This window comes from Ixodes scapularis, unplaced genomic scaffold, assembly GCF_016920785.2.
Source record: "Ixodes scapularis isolate PalLabHiFi unplaced genomic scaffold, ASM1692078v2 PGA_scaffold5__190_contigs__length_132052651, whole genome shotgun sequence".
In the NCBI taxonomy this organism is placed as follows: domain Eukaryota; kingdom Metazoa; phylum Arthropoda; class Arachnida; order Ixodida; family Ixodidae; genus Ixodes; species Ixodes scapularis.
Window position 1 is genome coordinate 31,001,548 of NW_024609880.1, and position 21,341 is coordinate 31,022,888.

General features: G+C 47.9%; 2 protein-coding genes across 2 annotated transcripts in view; one reads left to right on the forward strand and one right to left on the reverse strand.

Annotated features, from left to right (window-relative positions):
- Nucleotides 1–22: 22 nt before the first annotated feature.
- On the forward strand, nucleotides 23–11,279 carry LOC8051769 (divergent protein kinase domain 2A). Its single transcript, XM_002433971.5, has 3 exons — nucleotides 23–848; nucleotides 3,821–4,121; nucleotides 6,453–11,279. Exons 1-3 carry the CDS (start codon nucleotides 249–251, stop codon nucleotides 6,800–6,802), a joined length of 1,251 nt encoding a protein of 416 aa, XP_002434016.3. The 5' UTR covers nucleotides 23–248; the 3' UTR covers nucleotides 6,803–11,279.
- An 85-nt stretch (nucleotides 11,280–11,364) lies between these two features.
- LOC8051768 (rho guanine nucleotide exchange factor 7) overlaps nucleotides 11,365–21,341 on the reverse strand; it is a 39,862-nt gene continuing 29,885 nt past the window's right edge. The window contains exons 15-18 of the mRNA XM_029977305.3: nucleotides 16,540–16,644; nucleotides 16,038–16,128; nucleotides 14,052–14,106; nucleotides 11,365–12,771 (exon numbers count right to left, since the gene is read on the reverse strand). Of these exons, the coding sequence (XP_029833165.2) occupies nucleotides 12,646–12,771; nucleotides 14,052–14,106; nucleotides 16,038–16,128; nucleotides 16,540–16,644 (377 nt within the window). The 3' untranslated portion in view covers nucleotides 11,365–12,645. The remainder of the gene's footprint in view (nucleotides 12,772–14,051; nucleotides 14,107–16,037; nucleotides 16,129–16,539; nucleotides 16,645–21,341) is intronic.

Sequence of the window (21,341 nt, forward strand, 5' to 3'; positions counted from 1 at the left end):
ACCAGTCAACAGCAGCCAAACTAGTAGCCGTTACCTGCCAAAGCGAGTGAAAGTCACAGCCGGTATCGCCGTCCATCGGAGATGGGTGAGCTCGAACTTCAAAAGTCCATCGAGCTCAAGAATGCAAAACGAACTCAGCTGTCGCCGTTTCGTTGATATTACTCAACGATCCAGGCATTCAGGCAAAGCACTCCGCTAAAACTCTCATCTTGGGGGTCGCGCCCAGCTAAGCACGATCGCTTTCTTCTATGTTCACCCTCTGCCGAACAGGGTCTCGTCGCCGGAGGCGGCTGTTCTGGCTTCTGTCGGCCTGCAGCGTCGTGTACATCTTGGCTCTCCTGTCCTTCCGAATCGAGCCCACTTCCTCCAGGTTCCACGAGTTCTACAAGTGTCCCGCATGTTACGGAGACGGCCTGTGTCCCCTACTCGGGAACCTCGAACTCGAGGGCTGGTCGAGCCGCGCCGTTCTGAGACGCTTCAACGTGAAGAACGTGTTTTACGGCAAGTGGAACAACACACGCGTCGTGGCCAAAAAGCTCGCCCACGACACCGAGTTACTCGATGCGGACTCCAGGTTGTGCGGACGAACATCCCACCGGTGCAATGTGGCGGAAGCTGTGCGCGACAAACTTGGCGGCGGTGACCGGGTCGCTGCACTCCTCGCGTTTATGTCCTCCGTGCGGACAAACCAGGACATCACGACGTGTCCTTCGAAGAGACTCATCCGGCATGTCTTGAGTGCCGTGGACGCAAACGCCATGGCCGTCGCTCAGCGGGAGGGCAGACTGCAAGCAGCGCACGTAGTTGCGTACACTGCTAGCGTCAACCCGGAGCCCTTGATCCTGCAGGTAGTATTAAAGTCTGTGACAGGTTAAGAATACCGCAACAAGCACCTAACACAGCTTTCTGCTCGCTGTGATTGGTTCTTTCCCCTTCTCCACTCGCCCCCTTTCCGGCATTCACTCAGCCAAAGTGGAGTGGGGGGCTTTGATTGGAAGGAGCTTGTTTCAATATTTTTAACCCGCAACTGACAATAATTATGGCCCGATCATGACGCGCTGAATGTAAGGCCGACACTAACATAACGGCTATCTCTCCTGTAGTTAGTTCAGTGCGATGCCCGAATTAGACACTAGCGCCAGGTCAGCGTTTATTTTGACACGCAGAATCTAGAGTTTTACTCGGGTAGGTGCCTCGTACAGTACGTGTTATCATTGTTGAAACCAAAACAAATTGAGAAAGAACCATGCAATGAACACATTTCCATCTGCCGTTGACCTACGAGGGCGACTGCGCCCGATAGGATGCTATTTTAAATGTCGTTAGCACGCAAAAGGTTAAACTGATATCCTCGGTTGCAGGTATAGAATTTGTGTCTCCAGTTACTTGCTCACCTTTGTATGTCGATGGTATACAAAGGCAAGCAAGGCTGAAATTGGCAAAACGACAGTGCTTAAAAATGAAAGAAACTAAATGTTCTCGGACAATGTTTAATAAAAAAAAAAAAATCTGTTTTTTTCTTCTTTTTTGGGGGAAAGGGGGGGGGGGGCATTTGATTTGGAAGAATTGGCAACAACTTCGGAAGTTTTGCTGATTGTCAAAAGTCGCAACTTTGATAGCACCATATGCTTAACCCACAATTAATGCAATTTTATGTGAATTTCTAGATTAGCTAGAATGTTTTCATTGATTTTAGACTATTTTCATTTTATAACTTGTTCATTAAAAATTCAGCAATTGGCACTCGTTATAATAATTTTCACACTTTTGATTGCCATACTTGTTTGTGCATATGAAATTAGATTGTAAGCAACAAATTGTATTAGAGCTTGAAAAACTATGTGTTAAAATATCTTCATTATTATTAATACAAATTGTGGCAATGTAGGTTTCCAGTAAATGCCACAATAAAAAAAATATGCAATCTAACCAGACTAGTATTTTCAGAAAGGTCTCATTTCGTTTCCTTTTTTGCATATGAAAAACTGACATTGTTTTCAAGATATACAAACAGCCAAACACTGGATGTAATGTAACAGGGGTAGCCAAGCTGCGGCTCGCGAGCCGCATGCGGCTCTTCGCGTGTTAAAATGCGGCTCACAGCTTCCTCCCCTAACCCCTAACCTCCTCCTCCCCCCCCCCCCCACACCCACACACACACACACTCCCGCGCCTTCATTCCGGTTAAACGAGCACTTCCCCAAAAGGAGAAATGGAATGTGTTTTAAATCAAAAGACAGGCACAGGTTGCAGTTTGGCAGTCCTGTGCATATGCTACCTTACGTACAGTTGGACAGTTTTTGACTCGGGTAGTTTGAAAGTAGTTAGAGTCTCGTTTATTGTTCTAAACAAAAGTTGCCCCCCCCCTGCGGCCCTTGAAAGTTTCGAGGTTTTGTTTACGGCTCTTAGGCCGGGTCAGCTTGGCCACCCTGGCCACCCCTGTAATATAAAGTTGTAAGCATCATGCATTGCTTTAAAAAAACAAAAAGACATACACAGCACACTTCTACTGTCTGACTTAGATACCGTCTTTTTGGTTTTTGTAGTGAGAACAGCGTTTCTTAATTTATATGTTTTGTGAACATATTCTGAACTCATCACCCATAACAATTTTTTTGTAAAATGTGGATTGATTTTGTTATTCTTGGCTGGGAATAATCTTAAAGCAGTTAATCATATATAATTTCATATGACAATTATCTGAACAAGAAAAGGCAGCAAGAACATGCAAATATCAGCACTGATTTTTGCAATAAATAGTACAATATTCTATGTTACTTCTAATGTGTATGAAAGACCCTGTCTTTAAAGTGACACTGAACTTTCCAAAAAAATTTTAAGTGCCTGGATCGGACACGTATTTCACTAAATAAAGTTTCCACAAACAACTTTTTTTAGCTCAATAACTATGCTGCGAGACACATCTTAAGTTACGAAAGAATCCGAAATTAACACATACACTGAGAAACAAATCCGAAATAGAGGTTAATTTTGGTTTCGTTGCAGAATTAAAACATACGTCCTGGTGTAAATAGTATCACGCTAAACGCCATCTTTGTTTTCAGGATAAAGAGGTGACCTGCACTCATGACACCCTACACGCAATGACAGGTTAAGAAAAGTATTCGAGGGAAAGTAGGGCTGGGGAGGACGAAATAAACACAATGCTAAAGAGAAGAGAAGGAGATGTCCTCTCTCTCCAGATTCTGTCTGCTTCCTCCTCCTCAGCCTTCCTTTCCCTCAAAAACTTTTTTTAACCTGTAACTGACTATAGCTTCCTCATATAAGCGGGAATAATTTGAGTCGCTCAGTGAAGCCAGCACACTAGACAGGCTCAGCAACCAGTATACCGGCACGCATCTCTGGCCCTCGCTATAGCCGCCATTTTGAAGAATGAGTGGCGTCACCTATAGTGAGTGTGAGTCGTGAATAGCACAAGCCCCTTCCGCAAAGCTCTCTGCTTGCCATGATTGGGGTTTTTCTCCTCTCCACTCATCTATTCAACTCGCCTCCACTCTAGCTGAGCTGCCCGTTGTAAGAACGGCCGACTGGTCGTAGGTTGATGAGGTCAACAGCGGCGTTTATGTACAGGTGTTTACTTTAGGATTGTCCGCTCACAGCCAGGCCTCTATCCCCTCCACATGCATTCTTTTTCTTGGGATCCTGCCTTTGCTTCCCCTTTGTCGGGATGCCCGCTTCCATATAAGAAGTTATAACACTGCCAGATGGCACTGAGTTTCAGAAAGCGCCTATTAGAGTACAACTCGAAGCATTGCTTGCCATTGAGCAACTAATACAAACTTGCTCCTGATGCCCGCAGGCATTTCCCCGCCGGGACGGCTGGCCATTCCCGGAGTTCCGCGGCAGCTGCGGTCGGCTCGTCGTCGAAAGCTACGAGGGCACGCCCCTTTCTCAGTTCGAGCTGCTTGATTGGTCTGTGCGGGCTCACTTGGCCAATCGGCTGCTCGACTTGGCCCAGCTGCTGACTGAGAACCCAACCGAGTTTGCGCTGTACCTCACCGACGTCAGCATGGACAACTTTGCCGTGGATGCAATGGGCCAGGTGACTGTCGTCGACGCAGAAAACGTAATCGTCGTGGATCAACGAGAGGTCAGAGAGGGTGCGTATTTACGGGGCATTTGTTGAAGACAAGTTATACCGGACAAATTCAGACTGACCGGAACGAGTCCCATACCTCAAGAGTGCCGAGGTACTGTGCCGGTACCGATCAGCAAATAGAAGAAAGCATGATGCGCCACGACTCGATTGATTGGTCTAGTTCATTCATACCGAAAACTAGTGAAATAGTCCAAATTAAACATAGACGAAAAATGGGCATGCGTGTCTGTGTGTATGTAATTGTGCAGGAGGTGGTTTAACTTGCATACTTGCCAAGTCTCCCGTATTACGCAGGAGGTTCCCAAACTTGGCCCGCTTCGTACTGTTGTACGATTGACGGAAAAATCTCCAGGAAAATGCAAACTCCTCCTTTCCTGCCGTACGGCAATGATGGTAGCAAGGCCCAGCCGGATCTCGCTAGCATGAGTGGTGCAGTACAACTGTAATGAAGGTGCCTTCATGTAAATTCATTATAAATATTTAAAAAAAAAAAACGCAGCCCACCTTTTGCCTCCTCCCCCTCCCCCTTCGGCTCAGAAAACCTCCTGGATTCGGTTTTCTTCGAACTTGGCAGATATGATATTGTTTGGATTGTCTTTTCAGAAAAAATTAATTAGAAGTTAGAGCGTGTGCCTTTTTTTTTTCCGCTCGTCTCGTTTGTGTCACTAGTTTCAGACATGCTGCCCCTATTCATAGCGTAAAAAAAAGTGAAAGCCGTTTACAAATCCCTGTAACGCCGAATTGGAGCGCAGCTCTTGAGGAGGAGGAGTGAAGGGTACTGAGGGGAGGGTAGACCCCTCCCCCTTCTCCTCCTCCTCCCCTCATTCTTTAATATGCTCCGGGGGGGGGGGGTGTCACGTGACTTCGGGGAGGGGGTCACGTGACCTCGGGCAGGCGTGACCTGGGGGTGACCTCAAGGCCACGTGACCCCAAAGGTGACCCCCACGTGACCTTGGGGGTCACGTGACCTTGGGGAGGCGACCACGTGACCTCGGGGGTCACGTGACCTCAGAAGGGTCACGTGACTTGGGGGTCACGTGACCTTCAAAGGGTCACGTGGGGTCATCTTGGGGTCACGTGACCTTGAGATGACCTTGGAAGGGGTCACGTGACCTCGAGGGTCACGTGACCTTCAGGGGGTCACGTGGGGTCACGTGACCTTGAGATGACCTTGGGAGGGGTCACGTGACCTTGGGGGTCACGTGACCTTGGGATGACCTTGGTTACGCCGACGCCGACGGCGACGCCGCTCAAGCCGGGAACGGGCCCCTAAGAGCTGCGCTCTAAAAAAAAAAGAAATTATGACTCGCGATACTAAAAATGATTGGGTCTGTTCACAGTAGTCATCTGCCACCGCAAAGCATTTAAAGGTATAAGGTTGAAGGTTGCCCCTGCAACGTTTGTACACCGTAGCAATGAGGACCTCATTTCTGCCAAAACTGCATTTATACATTTTTTTTATGCGTGAGGATCAGGCTAGGCTAGAGCAAAACTGCGTTCACCGCTAAGCTGACACGACGGTGACACACTCGCCAGACCTATCGATTGCCTCACCCCACTATCTGCGCCAGTTGTCAACTCGAACTATCGCGTAGCTTGCTCTGCCTTGTCAGCCTGGCAGGGAACAAAGCCTATACTCCATCTAGCAGTAACTTGGCAAGTGGCAAAGGTTATGGTCCCAGGAAGCCAATCGGCGCGCAGGGAAAGGCGCACGACTACACTCTACCTCGCAAGTTGCGCGCAGCTCCGTCGAAGCCGCAGGCGGGAAACAGAGGAAATCCACTTTTGTACGAATTTTAAACAACAAGCTAATCTTCAGGGAGAAAAAAGTGACGTCCAGGCACGCAAAAGGGGGTGTCCGGACGAGGGGGCAGTTCCTCCTTCCCTGCCTCTTTGATCACTCAGGTTACGATCTTACGCCCGAACCTTTGTTAAGAGCACGGAGGTAGGGAGCTTCCGGAGGTGACACGAGGCCACCGGAGGTGAAGCCACAAGTGTGGAGGGACACGCCCCCGACGACGCCCGAAACCAAGAGACACTTTTAGACGAAAAGAAGAGCTGACTTGGCACCAAAACAGCTATTAGTACAAAATCAGCTCTCCTTTTCTTCCAATAGCGTCTCTTGGTCTTGGTCATCGCTTGAGGCGTGTCCTTCCACGCTTATGGCTTCGCGTCTGGTGGCCTCTTGTCACCTCTAGAAGGTTCCTACCTCCATGGTCGAAGGTCATCACGTGCCTCGCTTCCGCTGCTCCGATTGGCTCGAAGGGGTCGTAGCGTTCGCTCCTTCGTTACGGCGAAACGAAATATGGTACGTGTGCGTTCTCTCCAATAGGCCAGAAGCCGGGCTGGGACAAGCGGTACGAGCACCTGGAAGAGGCGTGCCACGACTGCCTGAGCTTCTCGTCGGAAGACCTGTGCTCGCACCAGCTGGCCGACCACAACTACTTTGCGGTGTGTAGCGGCCTGCTGGCCCCGAGGGCCTTTTACTCGTCCGTGGGAGGGCTGCTCCACTCGGTGCCGCCGGACGTGGAGAAGCAGCACGGCCTGTCGGCCCTGTTGGCCGCGTGCGACCGGCCCTCAGACCACGGTCGGACGCGCTTCGAAGCCGCCTCCGAGCTGCGCGAGGCGCTAGCTCTCGTGCTCGAGGAACGTCCCGCGTCGGCGTGGCCGAGCGTGCCCTGAGGTCTGCGGCGGTGTCTGGAAATGTGTGTCGGCGTTCTACGGTTGCCTGTAATCAGTGGCGTCCATTTTGTGCTACGTCGTCGAGGCTACCGTAGCTTCCGCGGCGCTGCAGCCCTGCACTGCCACAAGGACGCACTCGTATGCACGTATAGCTTCGACGGCGTTGGAGTATTGCGGAAGCTGTGCCAGTCACGACGACATAGCACAAAACAGATGGTGCCGAGTTTACAGATAATTTACTAGGGGACTACAGGAATCTCTTCCTTTGCATTAAACAGAACAATGGTTGTGCCATAAACTACCCCTGGTGGAATGGTTTATTTGGCGACACCTCTCTCCCTCGGCACCAAAACACGTGAAGGCGACGCCTCGGAATGCGGTTGACGGAGTCGCAGATGCGAAGACGGTACCGCTGCCGCTGTCAAGCTTGTTTCCGCACATCTTTGTTGTTGACTTTTCTTTTATGTATTCAGGGGGAGTGTCCTACATTCCCCTAGTAAAGTATTTGGGCACAGATAGGTATATGGGAGTGGCAAGGGTCTTTCCGTCGCCCTGCCTTCGGCACTAGCCCTTTGCATTTCGTGATCTCGACCGTGCGTGAAAGCTTGATGCCCACGCGACACCATAATATTGTTAGAGGTGGAAAAATATAAAGACCTTGTAAACTATTTGTGACCATATGAAGGAGTGATCACACCGTGCATCCTACCACTGCTCCCATCATTATCTGAATGAGGCTCTTCTTTGTGGCTACTATAATATTGTCGTAAAGGAGGAGGCTTTCAGACCCTACATCATTGTAGTGTTGGGGCTTTCTGCAGGAGGAAAGCATCTCACCTTTGTGGTTGAGTAGTTATGTGTGTTCAGAACAGTGTGTTCAGAACAGGGTATACGGGTATGTCACTATTGCATTTGATATGAATTGAAACAGTCCTTCATGCTTCTTGGGCACATCTACCACTTTGTAAGAGAGCTGTGGAGGGTCGAACTAGAAATTACATGCAGAGTTGACAAATTGGGAGATAATAGAGCTTGTGGGAACTGCAGATGCAGAAAAAGGCAGAATCTAGGGTTACCAATCGTCTTGGATTTTGCGGGACTGTGCAGACTTTTCATGAAGCATCCAGAGTCCCGCATCATCCCTGTTCGGACAGTTGTATGTTCCGAATTTGGTCCTTACAGACTTGCCTCTCATTTCCTTCTGCCATATGCTTCTCACATTACCTTCTCGTTTGAATTTTGCCTCAGGAACAATACTACCAAAAGAAGTTGACTTGTCAAACTGCTTGCCATACGCCTGTAAAAAAAAAATTGGGGTGTGTGTACGTTCATACAGCCTAGAACTTAGTCTGCCTCAACGGGCGACTTGTCTCCCAGCTGTAGATGAGAAATTTAGCCAGTCCAGTAAACGTGCAGCACGCAGTAGTGATACACGACTGCACGCCGGTATGAAGCTCATCCAGATCGAAACGGGCAAGGGTGGGGATTGAACCCAGGATCACTGGGTTCTGCAGCACAAGCTTTCACTCCACTGCTCTCAGCTGGTGTGCACTAACCCACTTGGCCAGCGATCCTCCTCATATGCCTGTATGCATGCAGGATCCAGTCTGTCCAGCACCACAGCTGGAACTCAAAAAGAATCGCACAGATTTGCTACAATCTCTCTACTGGACACCTTGCTACCACCAGACGAGTTAGTAAAACTTAGATCTGCCAAATGCTTTGGCACCACTGTTTCATTTGAATTTTGCCGAGGCAGTGGTACACCAAGACGCTTTGTCCGACTGCTTGTCAGATGCCTGTTTCGGTGCAAGATCCAGCCTCTCCAGCACCACGACAGGAACTTGTAAAGGGTCGCACAGATTTGCTACTATCTCGCCAATGGGTGCCTTGCTAGCTCCAGTCCAGTTAGTAGAACTTCCATGTGCCAAATTCTCCTGCATTACCATTTCATTTAATTTTTGTCGACAAGAGAAGATGCTTTGTCCGACTGCTTGTCGAACGTCTTTCTGGATGTAAGATCCAGTCTTTCCAGCACAACAACAGGAACTCGTAAAGAGTCGCACGCCAAAAAACGCGCGTCACGTTGAGAAACAAAAAGTTAGCACAAATCGCACGAAGCAATGCTGCGGTGGCTATCGTTGGCTGTGAGAGGCTTGAAAGGGATGGTGAACCGAAATTTGGATTTCAGAAAAAAATGCAGTAGATGTGGGCGGACGCTACAATCCCTACAACACTACTCGTAAGGCGATATCTCTAATGGACGGCCGTATTTTTGGGAAAAGAGGTAGAGATTGAACCAGGCCGACGAGGCGCGTGTGGACCTAGTTTCCTCCTCTCTTTGCTTCGCTCCCTCGAGGCGGCGAGGCGGAGAAGACGCGAGGCCGTTCCCTCTCCTTCTCAGAGAAACATGACATGAACATTTCTGTCAAATGTGCCTCTTTTTCTTAAAAAATATGGTCATCCGTTTGAGATATCGCTGTATAAAAGATGTTTTGGTGTTCGTAGCATCCCGTTGCACGCTTTTGCTGCGTGCTTTGGGGAATCCAGATTTCGGTTCAGCATCCCTTTAACTACTTGAGCACAAAAATCCATGGCAGGCCGGAAATCGGAGAGTCAGTGGTGCCGCTGGAGCCACAGCAAGCACCGCCTGTTACCCTCCTCCTCTTTCTCCTTTCCCCCCCCCCCCCCCCCCCCCCATCCCAACCTTCTTCAGTGGAGAGTTGGTAACCCTAGCTGGATCGGGCATTTCAGGCCATATTGATTATGATAGTATACGTGGAGTGCAGCATTCCTCATTCAGCAAGCACCGCAAGGCTAAAGGCCTTGCAGACAACACAAGTTGCACATGGCTTAGAGGTGGGCACTGGTTACTTTAGTAGTAGTAGTAGTTGAATCTACCTGGTTACTCTGAAATGATGCTTGGAGAACAGTTGAAATTGCTCCAATGTAGCAAGCTACTTGTTGGAGCTATGAGGGTTGCTCAAAAATAATGCCCCACATTTCGTTTCTCGACCAAAAATAAGGGCAGCAATGTGAAAATTTACAGGTTGCCACATTGATGTTTCCTGCATACGTGTAATTTCACTGCCATTGCATGAAGGAGGCTCTTGTAATAGTTTGTGAACATTGAGTCTGTGTCTAACATGCGCCGCAAGCAACGATCTGTAATCGAGTTTCTGGTGGCGGCAAAACGAACTGTGCGAAAAATTCATAACCATTTATGTGCCATGTATGGAAATTATACAAATCAATAAGAGCACGGTTGGATGCTGGGTGAAACGACTTAAACCTAAGGTGGAGAGAGAGAGTTGTGTGAGCAGTAGCAGTCGGAGTGTCCTGCCTCTGTCGTCAACCCAGACATGTTGCAGCACGCCGATGAATTTATTTGTGCAAATCGGTATATTGCAAGCCGACCATTGGTCCTAGAGCTTTCATTCAGCAAAGGAAGGGCATTGCCAATTATCAGCGTTATCGGCGTGTGCGGCATAAGAGGAATCGGAGACATTTTTTTTTCTCCAGCTTTACAATGCCCACCTCCACAAAAATGTCAAACTCGGGAGGCAATTTTCAACCTTTGTCTGCCTGTACGCTCCCGTTTCCCCAATTCCTGATTCGGCACAATCAGATTTGATCTCTTCGGGCCACTAAAGGATGCACTGCGCTAACCAACATGCGAAAACAACACTAGCATACCGTAGCACACCAAGAGATGCCCCATCATACCGTAGCACACCAAGAGATGCCCCATCCCCGAGAGATAACGCACACCTTTTTTTGGCTTGATTTACTATTTTCTTTTAAATACCGGAAGATAGCCCACTCCTAGTACTCAGTATTTGGATCAATGATGGTCTCGGCGTTAATGCGTCTAGTTAACTGTGGCGGGATACAAGCGAACATTCCTGACTGGGAAGTACAGTCATCTTTGCTTCATTGTCCCTTGCCAGGATAACAAGTTTGGCAGAAAAACATTATCTAAAAATAGTATTCTTTTTCAACTTTTCCTGATTGTACACCGAAAGTTAGCCCACTCCTTATTTTCACCCGATTTGCTCTCGATTTTACGTGGGCTATATTTCGGGATGTTAAGGTAATTTGTGGAGTGAGAACATGGCTACACGAGTAGAAAACGAGCTGGTACAGGAAAGGTGTACATGCCCTTGTTCCGCACTAGCATAAAACAAAACAAAAAAAAAACTGAGTAGGGATAATGTAAAAAGTAGCATGTATGTAATATTTGGTGCGATTTTCATATAATTTAAATAAACAATTTTCGGGGACAAAAATGTCGGACATTATTGTTCGAGCAACCCTGAAACATTTTTCGCACCTAGTTGGTTGCACATCCTAGTTCAATTCAATTGTCCTATATCCCTTCCTACCTTGGGGCACAGAACGCCGTCCGTGGGTTCGGACGAAGCTTCCGCCACATGAGGATGCGTGCAGCAGAAGCAACTCTGCATCTGCAGCTTTACATAACTAACACACTTCCCCTGTGCAACAGTTTGGAGAAACAGTGTGCACGACATGTGTGTTAGGCTCAACAGGGGAGACCGTAGTGCTTTGGCACCTTTCGTCAACTTTTATTAACTTATAACGTGATTTTCGAGTCGCTGTGAATCTCGCAACGAGCTTTGCACTCCAAAGAGTCGAGGTCTGTGAGCCCAAGCAACCTTGACTCCTCGTGGGGCCGCTACCTACCTTCATTGCATTAAGATTTCTTTCGCATTAGAAATGTTCCACATCTTCCCACACTGGTTATGACAACCGCCGCACACACCCTCATAAATCGAAGGACGAGCAACACTCCGGAGACAAGGCCACAATGCCGCAGTTTGTCGGACACTAAAATCGCTGGATCCCCACGGACTACCGCGCGGCTTTTTTGTACAAGCTCGCGTACACGTTCGTATACTCAGTAGTGAAAGCTAGGAACTAAAACTCCAACGTCGTCGAAGCGAACTATCAAAACTAAATCTGTTTTCGATAAAAAGGAGAAAGCTCCTAGGTAGGATAAAAATAAGTGAGACTCTTTCGTATTTACACGTAATCGGACATTGGCGTACAATGCTTCGTGGCTTGGTCTAGCTTGGCTAGCATCAACATAGCCGCGAAATTAAGAAGTCAGATTTGTTGTACACAGAAATTTCGACAGCAGGAAGCGAGTCGGCCATTAAAAACGACATTTGGGATCTTTGCTGTAGATGGTTAATTTGACCAGTGCGGTATAGCTGCCAATCAAGTCTTTAATTTAATGTGCACCGCGATGTAATAATCCCACGACTGCGCGCCCGTACGATGACTATCTAAGGGCCACTAAACAAGTTACGCTTTGGAGTGACAACACCTTGGTTATATTAGTCCATAGAATCAATAATTGCCAGTCGTCACCAGCTTTTGCCAACGTGCTTCACAAATGATGATCTAACACCGTGAGGTACAACGCCTCACGTGATGACCTAACGTGACTATCGAATGCCGTACGTAATGTTAAAAAGTCACATTTTAAAACAATAACTGTCGCGGGCGGCTCTATACACCAAAATGGCGGCGGCCATGACCCGCTGGCACTTGAACAGATGTCGTACAATGCGAATGGACGAACAAACATTGTGCCGGCGTCGGGCAGGGGGTGAAAAAAGTGCCAATACTTCGAGCACATTTTTCTAGCAACTCTAGTCCATCCGAATTGAAAATGGCAGCACCGCAGCGAGCCAATCGGTGAATTCTATCCACATTCTCGGCGGCCACGACGGAACACGGTGTTCTGAGAGCGCGCTGCGACTCTATCGGGCGTTGGCGACGGGCCTGGCAGCGTGGCTGCAACGGCCATCGGACGTTCAGGCTTCTGAGATGACCAACGACTGGTCGCAGGCTCCGAGCAGCAGGTGCTGTCGCAGCAAGGCCTCCAGACGATGTCTTGCTTGCCGCTCCTCGTCTAATGCCCTTGTCAGCTGGCTCGTTTCCTGCGTGTGAACGTCGACAATGTACCGCATTTTCGGACTGTAGTCTGTGGACTATACGTGTTTAAATTTTACGCGGTGCGTTCCATACAAGGAATCGTTTTTTCTGGATCGCTCATTACAACGAGACGTGGCATATTTTATGATTGAGAGAGTTTGCTCATTTTGATTTATACGTGATACAAGCTTCTTTGCGAGCTAATAAAGCGTGCATTTGTCGAAGACTGTCTTGTATGAGAAGTTTTTAAGTGTGGACTGGGCACCAAGTGCGGACTATGCACTGAGCGTGAACTACCTACCGTGAAATTCCGAGAGATGCCCCAACCCCGAAAGATAGCCCACCCCTATTTTTGGCTTGAATTGCTATTTTTTTTTAAACACTGAAAGATACCCGACTTTTAGTAATAGTAGTATTGGAGTCAATGATGACCTCGGCGTAAATGCGGCTAGTTAGCTATGGCGGAATATAAGCGAACGTTGCTAGCTGGGAAGTAGTCATCTTTGCTTCGTTGCCCCTCGCCACCACAACAAGCTTGAAAGGAACACGACCTAAAAATAGTAATGTTTTAAAATTTTCTTAATTGTACACCGAAAGTTAGGCCACTCCTTATTTTCACCTGATTTGCTCTTGATGTTAGGTGGGCTATCTCTCGGGATTTTACGGTAAGCAAAAACATTTTTTTTTTTCGACTGACATTTGTTTTTGGAGATTACGGACCATTCTACTAAGGCGAGAGGAAGGAAAAAAATTAGCTTCAGTGTTTGGGCTGTTCCGGCAGCACAGCCCAGCCCGGAACTGCCCAAACAATGAAAATGGTGCGTGTCCTTTCCCTCTTCCACCCCACCGAATTGGCTGAAATGCCCTTGGAGGACAGCCAGTTTGTCGTCTGCCATCGGGACCGCGCGTGGGGCCTTTCCTTCTTTTACCCCGACGATTCCGTTCAACTGCCCAGATGTATGTAGATGGCGCTGCAGTCAAACAAAATGGTGCTGCCCAGAGAGCTCTTAGTGAAATGGTCTTGTGGTGCAGACTATAGCATCATTAAGTTAACTTAGGCACTAAAAGTATATATTTTTACTTTTATATTGTGTAAATATTGGTAATCATTCGATAAAATAGTATCAAAAATCTACTTCACCAAATTTTGTTTTTCCCAAAATTTAGCATCGTTGAATTTCGGTTGATATTGTTCAAGCCATTCGATGTCGAACCCCAGGTTTGTCAAAAAGTTTGTGGCATCCCCAGTCACTACAATGTGGGTACGACCAATAGAGCCACTCACGTTTCTTAGTTCTTTGACCTGATCCCTGAGGGCATAGACTGTGTCCACGAGACTCCTGAAAATGAAGGAGACCGACCAATGTTAGTGTTATATGATCTGCTCAACGGCCATTGCTCCATCCAGCCACGCAATACAAGCAGCTTAAACGTAAGCTCTCCTTTTGATGGTGTATCTAGAATGGACGGCGGAGTAGACCCAAAACTGACCGAAAGTGGACCTAAAATGAAGATCTCAGAAAAACGGGGAGTGAAAAATAAGTATCGCCTACTTTCCTTGAATCGCGCTCCATCGTCTTCTCTCACAGGAGATGCGAAAGAAAGCCAAAACCCAATTTTTAGTCTGCATCTCTTTGGAAAGAAACAATTCTTTTGTTTTAGGGGCGAAGCTCCTTAGGGTCTAGCCTTGTCCGTTTGGCGTCCGTGCTCACATCGATTGCCATCCCATCTGTCTTAAAAAAAGAAAAAATGCTTGCGCAGTCGATAGGATTCGAACCTGTGCGAGGAAACCCCAATGGATTTCTAGTCCATCGCCTTAACCAGTCGGCCACGACTGCGAGACGAGTAGGGGGCTCCGAGATGTGGTAGTAACTCAAGAGCTGGGGATGTCATGGATGAAACGTTGCATGTAGCCGCTCAACGTCTATACAGAAGAGGGCGCTGCACTCAAATGCGTATATAATTGCGTTAAACTTTGCATGCATTGGTTCAACGTTCATAGACGAGAGGGCGCTGCGGTCAAATGCGTATATAACCACGTTCCACACCACGCATTCTATACCAACGCAACCTGGAACTCGGCACTACCTATGAGCATTGCAATAAAAAAAAAATCAGCACAATCAGCACTACCTATGAACAAAATCAGTATCATTAGCACCACCACAGCTTCGTCCCAATCAACATCATTCACCACGTGGAGATGCGGTCATTTTTTTAATCATCTTTTTGCTTAGAAATGGAGGCGGTCCCGTTGCAGAGGTGGGTATTGAATCTTAACACTGCAGAATGTAAACTAAAACCTAGCGCCACCAATAGGATGTTTCCGCATTCCTTTCTTCTTGCTGGTGTGGGGTGCAGAGCGTGTCTCAGAGTGGAGATGTGTCTCTCGTTGCGTGGAGTGCCGCTAGCTCGTGCTTGGGCAAAAGTATGAACGACGGGCACACCCATCGGGGTGCAACACCAACAAGAGCTAAGAACCAGCATCAAAAGACACCGGAGTATATACGTGGCAAAAGTGTACAAAAAAATCGTTCAGCCTTTCCACTGTCGTGAAGAAGAAAGACCAGCGAAGCTGTACTCGATACACTGTGTGCTTCTTCTTCGTCGTCGTCTGTTTTTCGCACTGTTTCCTACGATGAATTCCCACCAACGTGCCCAACTATCCATTCTTCTATTATAATTGGAAAGGTTGGCGCCATCTGCGAGCAACGGCGGAAACCATACTCGTTGTGTGCTTGCCGCCGTCGCTTATAGATGGCGGTAGCTGTCCAGGCAGGCTTGTGTCAACAGACCGGACACGATCCTGGGGAACCTAGCCCTCAACAGCTCCGCTGTAAAACTACCCTTCTTTATGGTGCCATCCCACATGACGAGATGTCGGGTCATGTTGCAGTAACGACGTCACCATGTCGTGCGATGTCATGGCATCATGCGACGACTATCACGCCGACAGCTTCGTGCAAACACTGCGACATCATTTTGTTTGCGCAATGACATCGCAACGCACCAATTAACATACCGACGAAGTCGCGCGAACGTAGTGAAGTCGTCGACATGATGTCACTATCGAGGTCACGCCCCACAGGCACAAAAGCGCCAAGATATGGTCCCATAAATTCCATGAATTTAAAAGAAACCGAGCGTTAAAACGTCGAAACCCCGTCAGTTCACAAAAAAACGCGGGTGCAACGATGCCCTCCCCCCCCCCCCCCCCCCCCCCCCCCCCGCTCGGAAAAGTAGGGGAAAAAAAAAAAAAACGCTGACTCGCCTCTCCTCCAGGACAGGCATTTTTCCCCGGGTGTCTTCCACGATGATCTTCTCGTCTTCTGCCACGATCACCTGTGGGCAGTCCAGGAGGGCTGCGGCCGGGGACACATGCAAGGAAGGTGGGCACCTTGAGGCTCTCGCTCCGAGAGAAGCCCCGAAGTACGGCGGTGGGAATGTGACTTTGACCGGCGCGTCTACCGCTTCGTCCCTCCTATGCATCGAAAGTGGTCCCAAAGCGGCACAGACAACATCGCAGAAGCCAACGTGTCATGCTGTCGGATGTCACTTCCCCGGCAGTTGGTCGTAAAGATGCCATTGTTGCGGCGTTTCATCTTTCTGTCTGCTTTGGTGTCTGCCGACTGTACGGTGGCAGAGCGACCGATGGCAGAACGTGCGTCTGCCGCGCGCACCTCAGTTGTCGTCGGGCGGAAATTGAGGGACCGCTTTCGAGGACGCGGCGAACGCGGCGTTCGGAGACACGCTTTATTCTCGAAGGCACTCACCCGAGTTCACCGTGTGCCTGGTGCGAGTGGTGCTGTAGCAGTAGGCCTCGATCACCTGGAGCAGCTGCATGTCTTCCACGTGGGGCGCCCCGTCCCCCTGGGGACCTGGACGTCGAATGCGGTACCGCACCTTGTTAAAGCCGAATTGCCAAGCGTCAAGGACAGTTTCGCAAGTGGGTATTAGAGCGCTAGCGTCTGCGTCGCAGTCGCTCGTAACCAGTTGCGAGAAGAGAATGCGCTGAAATGATTTATTGGGTAGCCCCGGAATGCCTCCAATGCGGAGCGCAAGTTCATCCGCCTCTTAAGCAGGAATTGCATTGATCTCAGAACGACGAGCTCCGATTGGCTCTGATGGAGGGATACTGGGTAGATTGGAGCTCAGCGTTCTGACGTCATCACAACCTCTGCTCAAGTCAATTTTACGAGTTGGTTTCTACGAAAAAATGTTCGCAAACGAGGGACCCAGCAAGCGTTGTGACCGAGTGACACGCCGGGAGCGTTATAGTTTATATACAAAGTTGGAGACGCCCCGGGGCTCGAACCTAAGTTGGTGCAGTGGGAGTCGGTTACTAGAGCCAACAAGCTGTACAGCGCGGCTGTTTTGGCAGGGTAAATGATTTTATTTGAATACAAATGTGCCGACGAGAGCCTAAGGTTTTGGATAAAAATAAGGAAATAATAAATGAAAATAAGAATAAAACAATGAAAACATGAATAAAGATAGATAAAAATAAAATGTAATGAATAAATTAAATAAAAACAATTATTATAAATAAAAAAAAATAGACAATAAAAAGAACGAAAAATGCAGCCCAAACGACTTGGAGTATGGTTTTTGTGGGACGCACTCTGTGCTCCAGGCCTTTGTCGGACGTATCGAGCCTGTATCGTTTTTTTTCACTGCGACCTCAAAATAATTCTGGCAACGTTAAAAAAAAAAAAAAACTTTTTGCAGATGGTGCGTAAGTTTGCGTATGACTACACCATCGGTCTAGTCATACGCAAATCGGAAGTACTATGGAGGTACCTTGCAGACGGTGGCAGCGATCACACTCAAATGTGTGCACGTAAACCAGCCTTCGCATTACCTAAGTGAATGCAACTCGAGGGTGGACAAACAATGGCCTGTGATGGCATCAATTTGACCTGCCGACTGCTCAACACCCACACTGTCGTTTCGCTTGTGTTTGGGTGACATTTGGTAGAGGCATTTAAACTACCAATGAGCAAACTTTTACCAAATAAAACATTTAGCATTGCTACATCCATGTGTGATCTCTGCAAAATGAAGGCGCCATAAAAAAGAGGCGAATGTAGTAATACGACATAAGCGAAAAGTAGGGATGTCGAAAATACAAACCTCATTTTCCAACAGCCAAAAACAACTGCCAGTACGAGGCTTTCTGCACTACACTGCTGACAACGAGAAGTGTAGTTTAAAAAAAAAAAACTTGAGGGTTCATTAAACTTAATTTTCTATAACCGGACAGCTCCTTGGGGCAGGTGGCCAAAAAGTGTAACTAAAATATTTATGTTAGCGAAAGAGCTGTCACCTAAAGTCAAGCGCAAAGTATACTACAAGTAGGTTACTTCATGTTATACACATCTGTATAACATGTGTGTTGCTCACCGTAGAACACGGATTAATGTAAGCCAAATATCAGAATCAATAACTGGTGTGAGAAATGGACACTGGAAATCAAGAAGACTGTTTGGTAGTTTTATGCCTCATAATACCGAAGTAATTTGTAAATACAAGACCTTGGTTACAGTTTATTTCTAAAGATGTGCAGTCAAAAAGTTTAACCAGAGGAGAAGCTTTGCATTTAACATCACTTACACTGCTATTGAACTTCTGCAGCGGATCCTCGGGTGTGTTGTGCGAAGGGTCTTGGTGTGGGAATGCACAAAGCATTTTTCCACTAAACTTGGTAGAGGAATTTTTCCTCTAAACTTAACGGAAACATTCCTCTGCTAAGTTCATGTAGTATACACCAGTGTTGGCTTCCAAGCAACATGTTTTTCAGTTAAATGCACTAAACTTTCATTACACGGGTCAGAAATTGACAATCTGTCGGCGCATCACAGGTAGAAGCACATGGAGCACACCACTGATCTCTATTGTAGTAGGCTGGATCACGGATCGGGAGGCCGTCGGTGTCGCCGCTGGCGGCCATTGCTTAACACCAGGCAATACACGCAAGTCTATGGGAAAGTATGCAAGTCTATGGCACAAAAGTAAGAATATTGAAGCATATACGCTGTTCTCGGAGGCGAGTATTTTATGGTGCGCTGCAATCCTTATGCCGGGTGTTTGGAGGTCGAATCGATATTTGTCAAACGTTCGAACGGCGGTTAAAAAAATTGGACGTACCGGAGCACCTACGGCTGAGCTGGCAAAGTTGCTCTTGTAGTGAAGTAAACAAAAGAATTTGCCGTCAATAAGACCGTCCTCGGGGAAGCCTAGAAGTTGATGAATGTTGAAAAAGTTCCACATTGACAGCGGTTTTCCGGGGGCGAGCAAATTCCGCGTAGCAAAACTTGTCGTCTGCTAAACCAAACTTGTCAAAACCACCACCGACTCCGCAGTAACCCTAGGTAACTCTCGTCTCATTGAGCTGCACTACATTTCTCGCCCAGCGGAGTCACTCTTGACCACAAAACACTTATTTATAAGAACTGTGAAGGCTGTCAGTTTTAATGTTTGTGTAGATGCTATTTGACAGGCTTCTCGAAAAGCAGCCAAAAAGTTTCAGAGGTGACAACAGCTTAAAAATGGGGGAAACGGCACTTTTTCTTGTTTTTCCCATAGAGTCCCATGCATTTGGTGGTGTCAATCAATGGCCGCCGGTGGCGACACTTGGCCCCAGCTGCCGAGGCCGCGATTCGCGATCCAACCTACTACAATAGAAATCAGTGGAGCAAACCCTCACTGCAGGACCCAATGAATACTTCCTGCCCCTGCTTGCCTCTGTCTGGATGAGCATTGTACCAGCATGCAACAGTGTAATCGCCACTTCGTAGTACATGTTAAAGACTCCAGGCTAACAGTCGTGCAGAACATCTACAGTGCAGACCCAGACACCCACCAAAAAGTTTTTTAAGTACAGGGACATGACAGCTAGGTCACAAAATAAAATTTTTCCAAATAAAGAAAACCGTTTTTGCACAATATTTGCATTGCAAAACTCATCTTGAGTTTTGCTTCTGTTTTGAGATGTCAACCTTGAAATACAGTCAAACGCCTCTACTACGAAAACGGTCGTCCAACGATGTAAAATAAACGTCTTGGCCAATCTCCTACGTGTTCAATATGTTTCTCTGACCACAACGAATTCCTGTTAAACGAAGCAATCGTGCGGCCAAACAAAGCAAAAGTAACCGTCATTATGCATTTTCTGAGTGAGAAGCAATCGATTTCACGTAAACTGTCGCTCTCAAGTGACATACGTGGAGAACAGAAATGCTGCGGCAGAAGCGACAATTCATACCGCGGCGGTGCCACCTGCTCCATTGTCGTGCCGCTGCTGCCGCGCAGCGCGTTCTTGGTTTAGGGCTTTTGTTAGAGTACAACCCTTGTGTCTAAATGGAGCTACATGATTACGTTGATGCTTGCAGAGCCTAGATAGAAGACAGGGTTCATCTCAAACTGTGGGGAGCATTTGCGTTTTATGGCGGACACCTCCCGCGCCGATTGATTGCAAGTGTGCATGCGCTGCCTTTATTGCGTCACGAGGAGGAAAGCAGACAGAAATGCGGACTTGGGCGGACGCGCTCGCTCGACCGAGCAGTTGGAAATTTTCTGTAATGCAGGCTGTCTATGGCTGCAAAATGCACACGCACGCTGGTGCGCATTTTCGTTTCGCATGCGTTGTTGAGTTTGCGCCACCCCGCTCCAAGACGAGTTGGCACCATCTTCCCAACCCGAAGCGCGAAAAAGATTGTGGTGTGAGGCCGGTAAAGCGGCTACAGTTTTCGCTGGCAGACAGATTGGCCATCATACAGAAAGAAACGCACCCTCCTCTTTGTGCCGGACAGAGGTGAAGAAGAGCTCAGTCGGCTCAGTTGTGCGACTCTCCCCATCTTCGCTCCTCGCTGCGCCTCGCGCTGCAGCTGTCGCATACCGAGTGCATGGCCGACTGTACTGCAGAGTTCTGCAGCCGCTTCAAGAGCCTGACTGGCGTAGTGAGCTGCCGCCCTATTTATAAAAGGCCTAATATACGCAGTTGGCAAACGCCTCTCGTTTGCTGCATGATCGGGGGTTGAAATCAGCTGTTTAGTGATTTTGAAAAGTCGGTTAAGTTTGTTGTGTGGAAGTTTGAACAGCGGGAAATTAGTCTGCAGCAAAGAGCACCGGGTGTCTCGGCTGTAGATGACAAATTTTGCCATTGGCAGTACTGGCAGTATGACCACTAGCCTGGTTGCTTTAAACTGTGCCACGAAGTGGTGAGCACACGAACGCAAGCCAGTACAATTTTCGTTTAGAGAAAAAGGAGCGGTAATCGAGCCAAAGATGCCTGGTTTCTCCAGTGCAAGCTTTTGCCCCACCCTTGCGTGCTCCGAGCTGAGACACGCTAGCGGACTCAACCACTGTTCCCCTTTTCGAAAATGTACAAAACCTCGTTCACGACAATGTACAAAACCTCGTTCACGACGTCGCTCATACCATATCTGGCACTATACTATATCCTAATACCACTCGAGCGTTGAGGAGGTACGTCAATATCTGACAGCACAAATTCAGTTTCGCACAATAAATTTTTAGCACTCAACTACCACAACGAAGTCACCCATACTACGAA

Bases quoted from the DNA above. Each gene is read 5' to 3' on its own strand.
- LOC8051769 (XM_002433971.5), top strand. From the start codon at position 249: ATGTTCACCCTCTGCCGAACAGGGTCTCGTCGCCGGAGGCGGCTGTTC. The intron at 849-3,820 runs GTAGTATTAAAG...TGATGCCCGCAG, and splicing joins CGGAGCCCTTGATCCTGCAG to GCATTTCCCCGCCGGGACGG. The intron at 4,122-6,452 runs GTGCGTATTTAC...TCTCTCCAATAG, and splicing joins TCAACGAGAGGTCAGAGAGG to GCCAGAAGCCGGGCTGGGAC.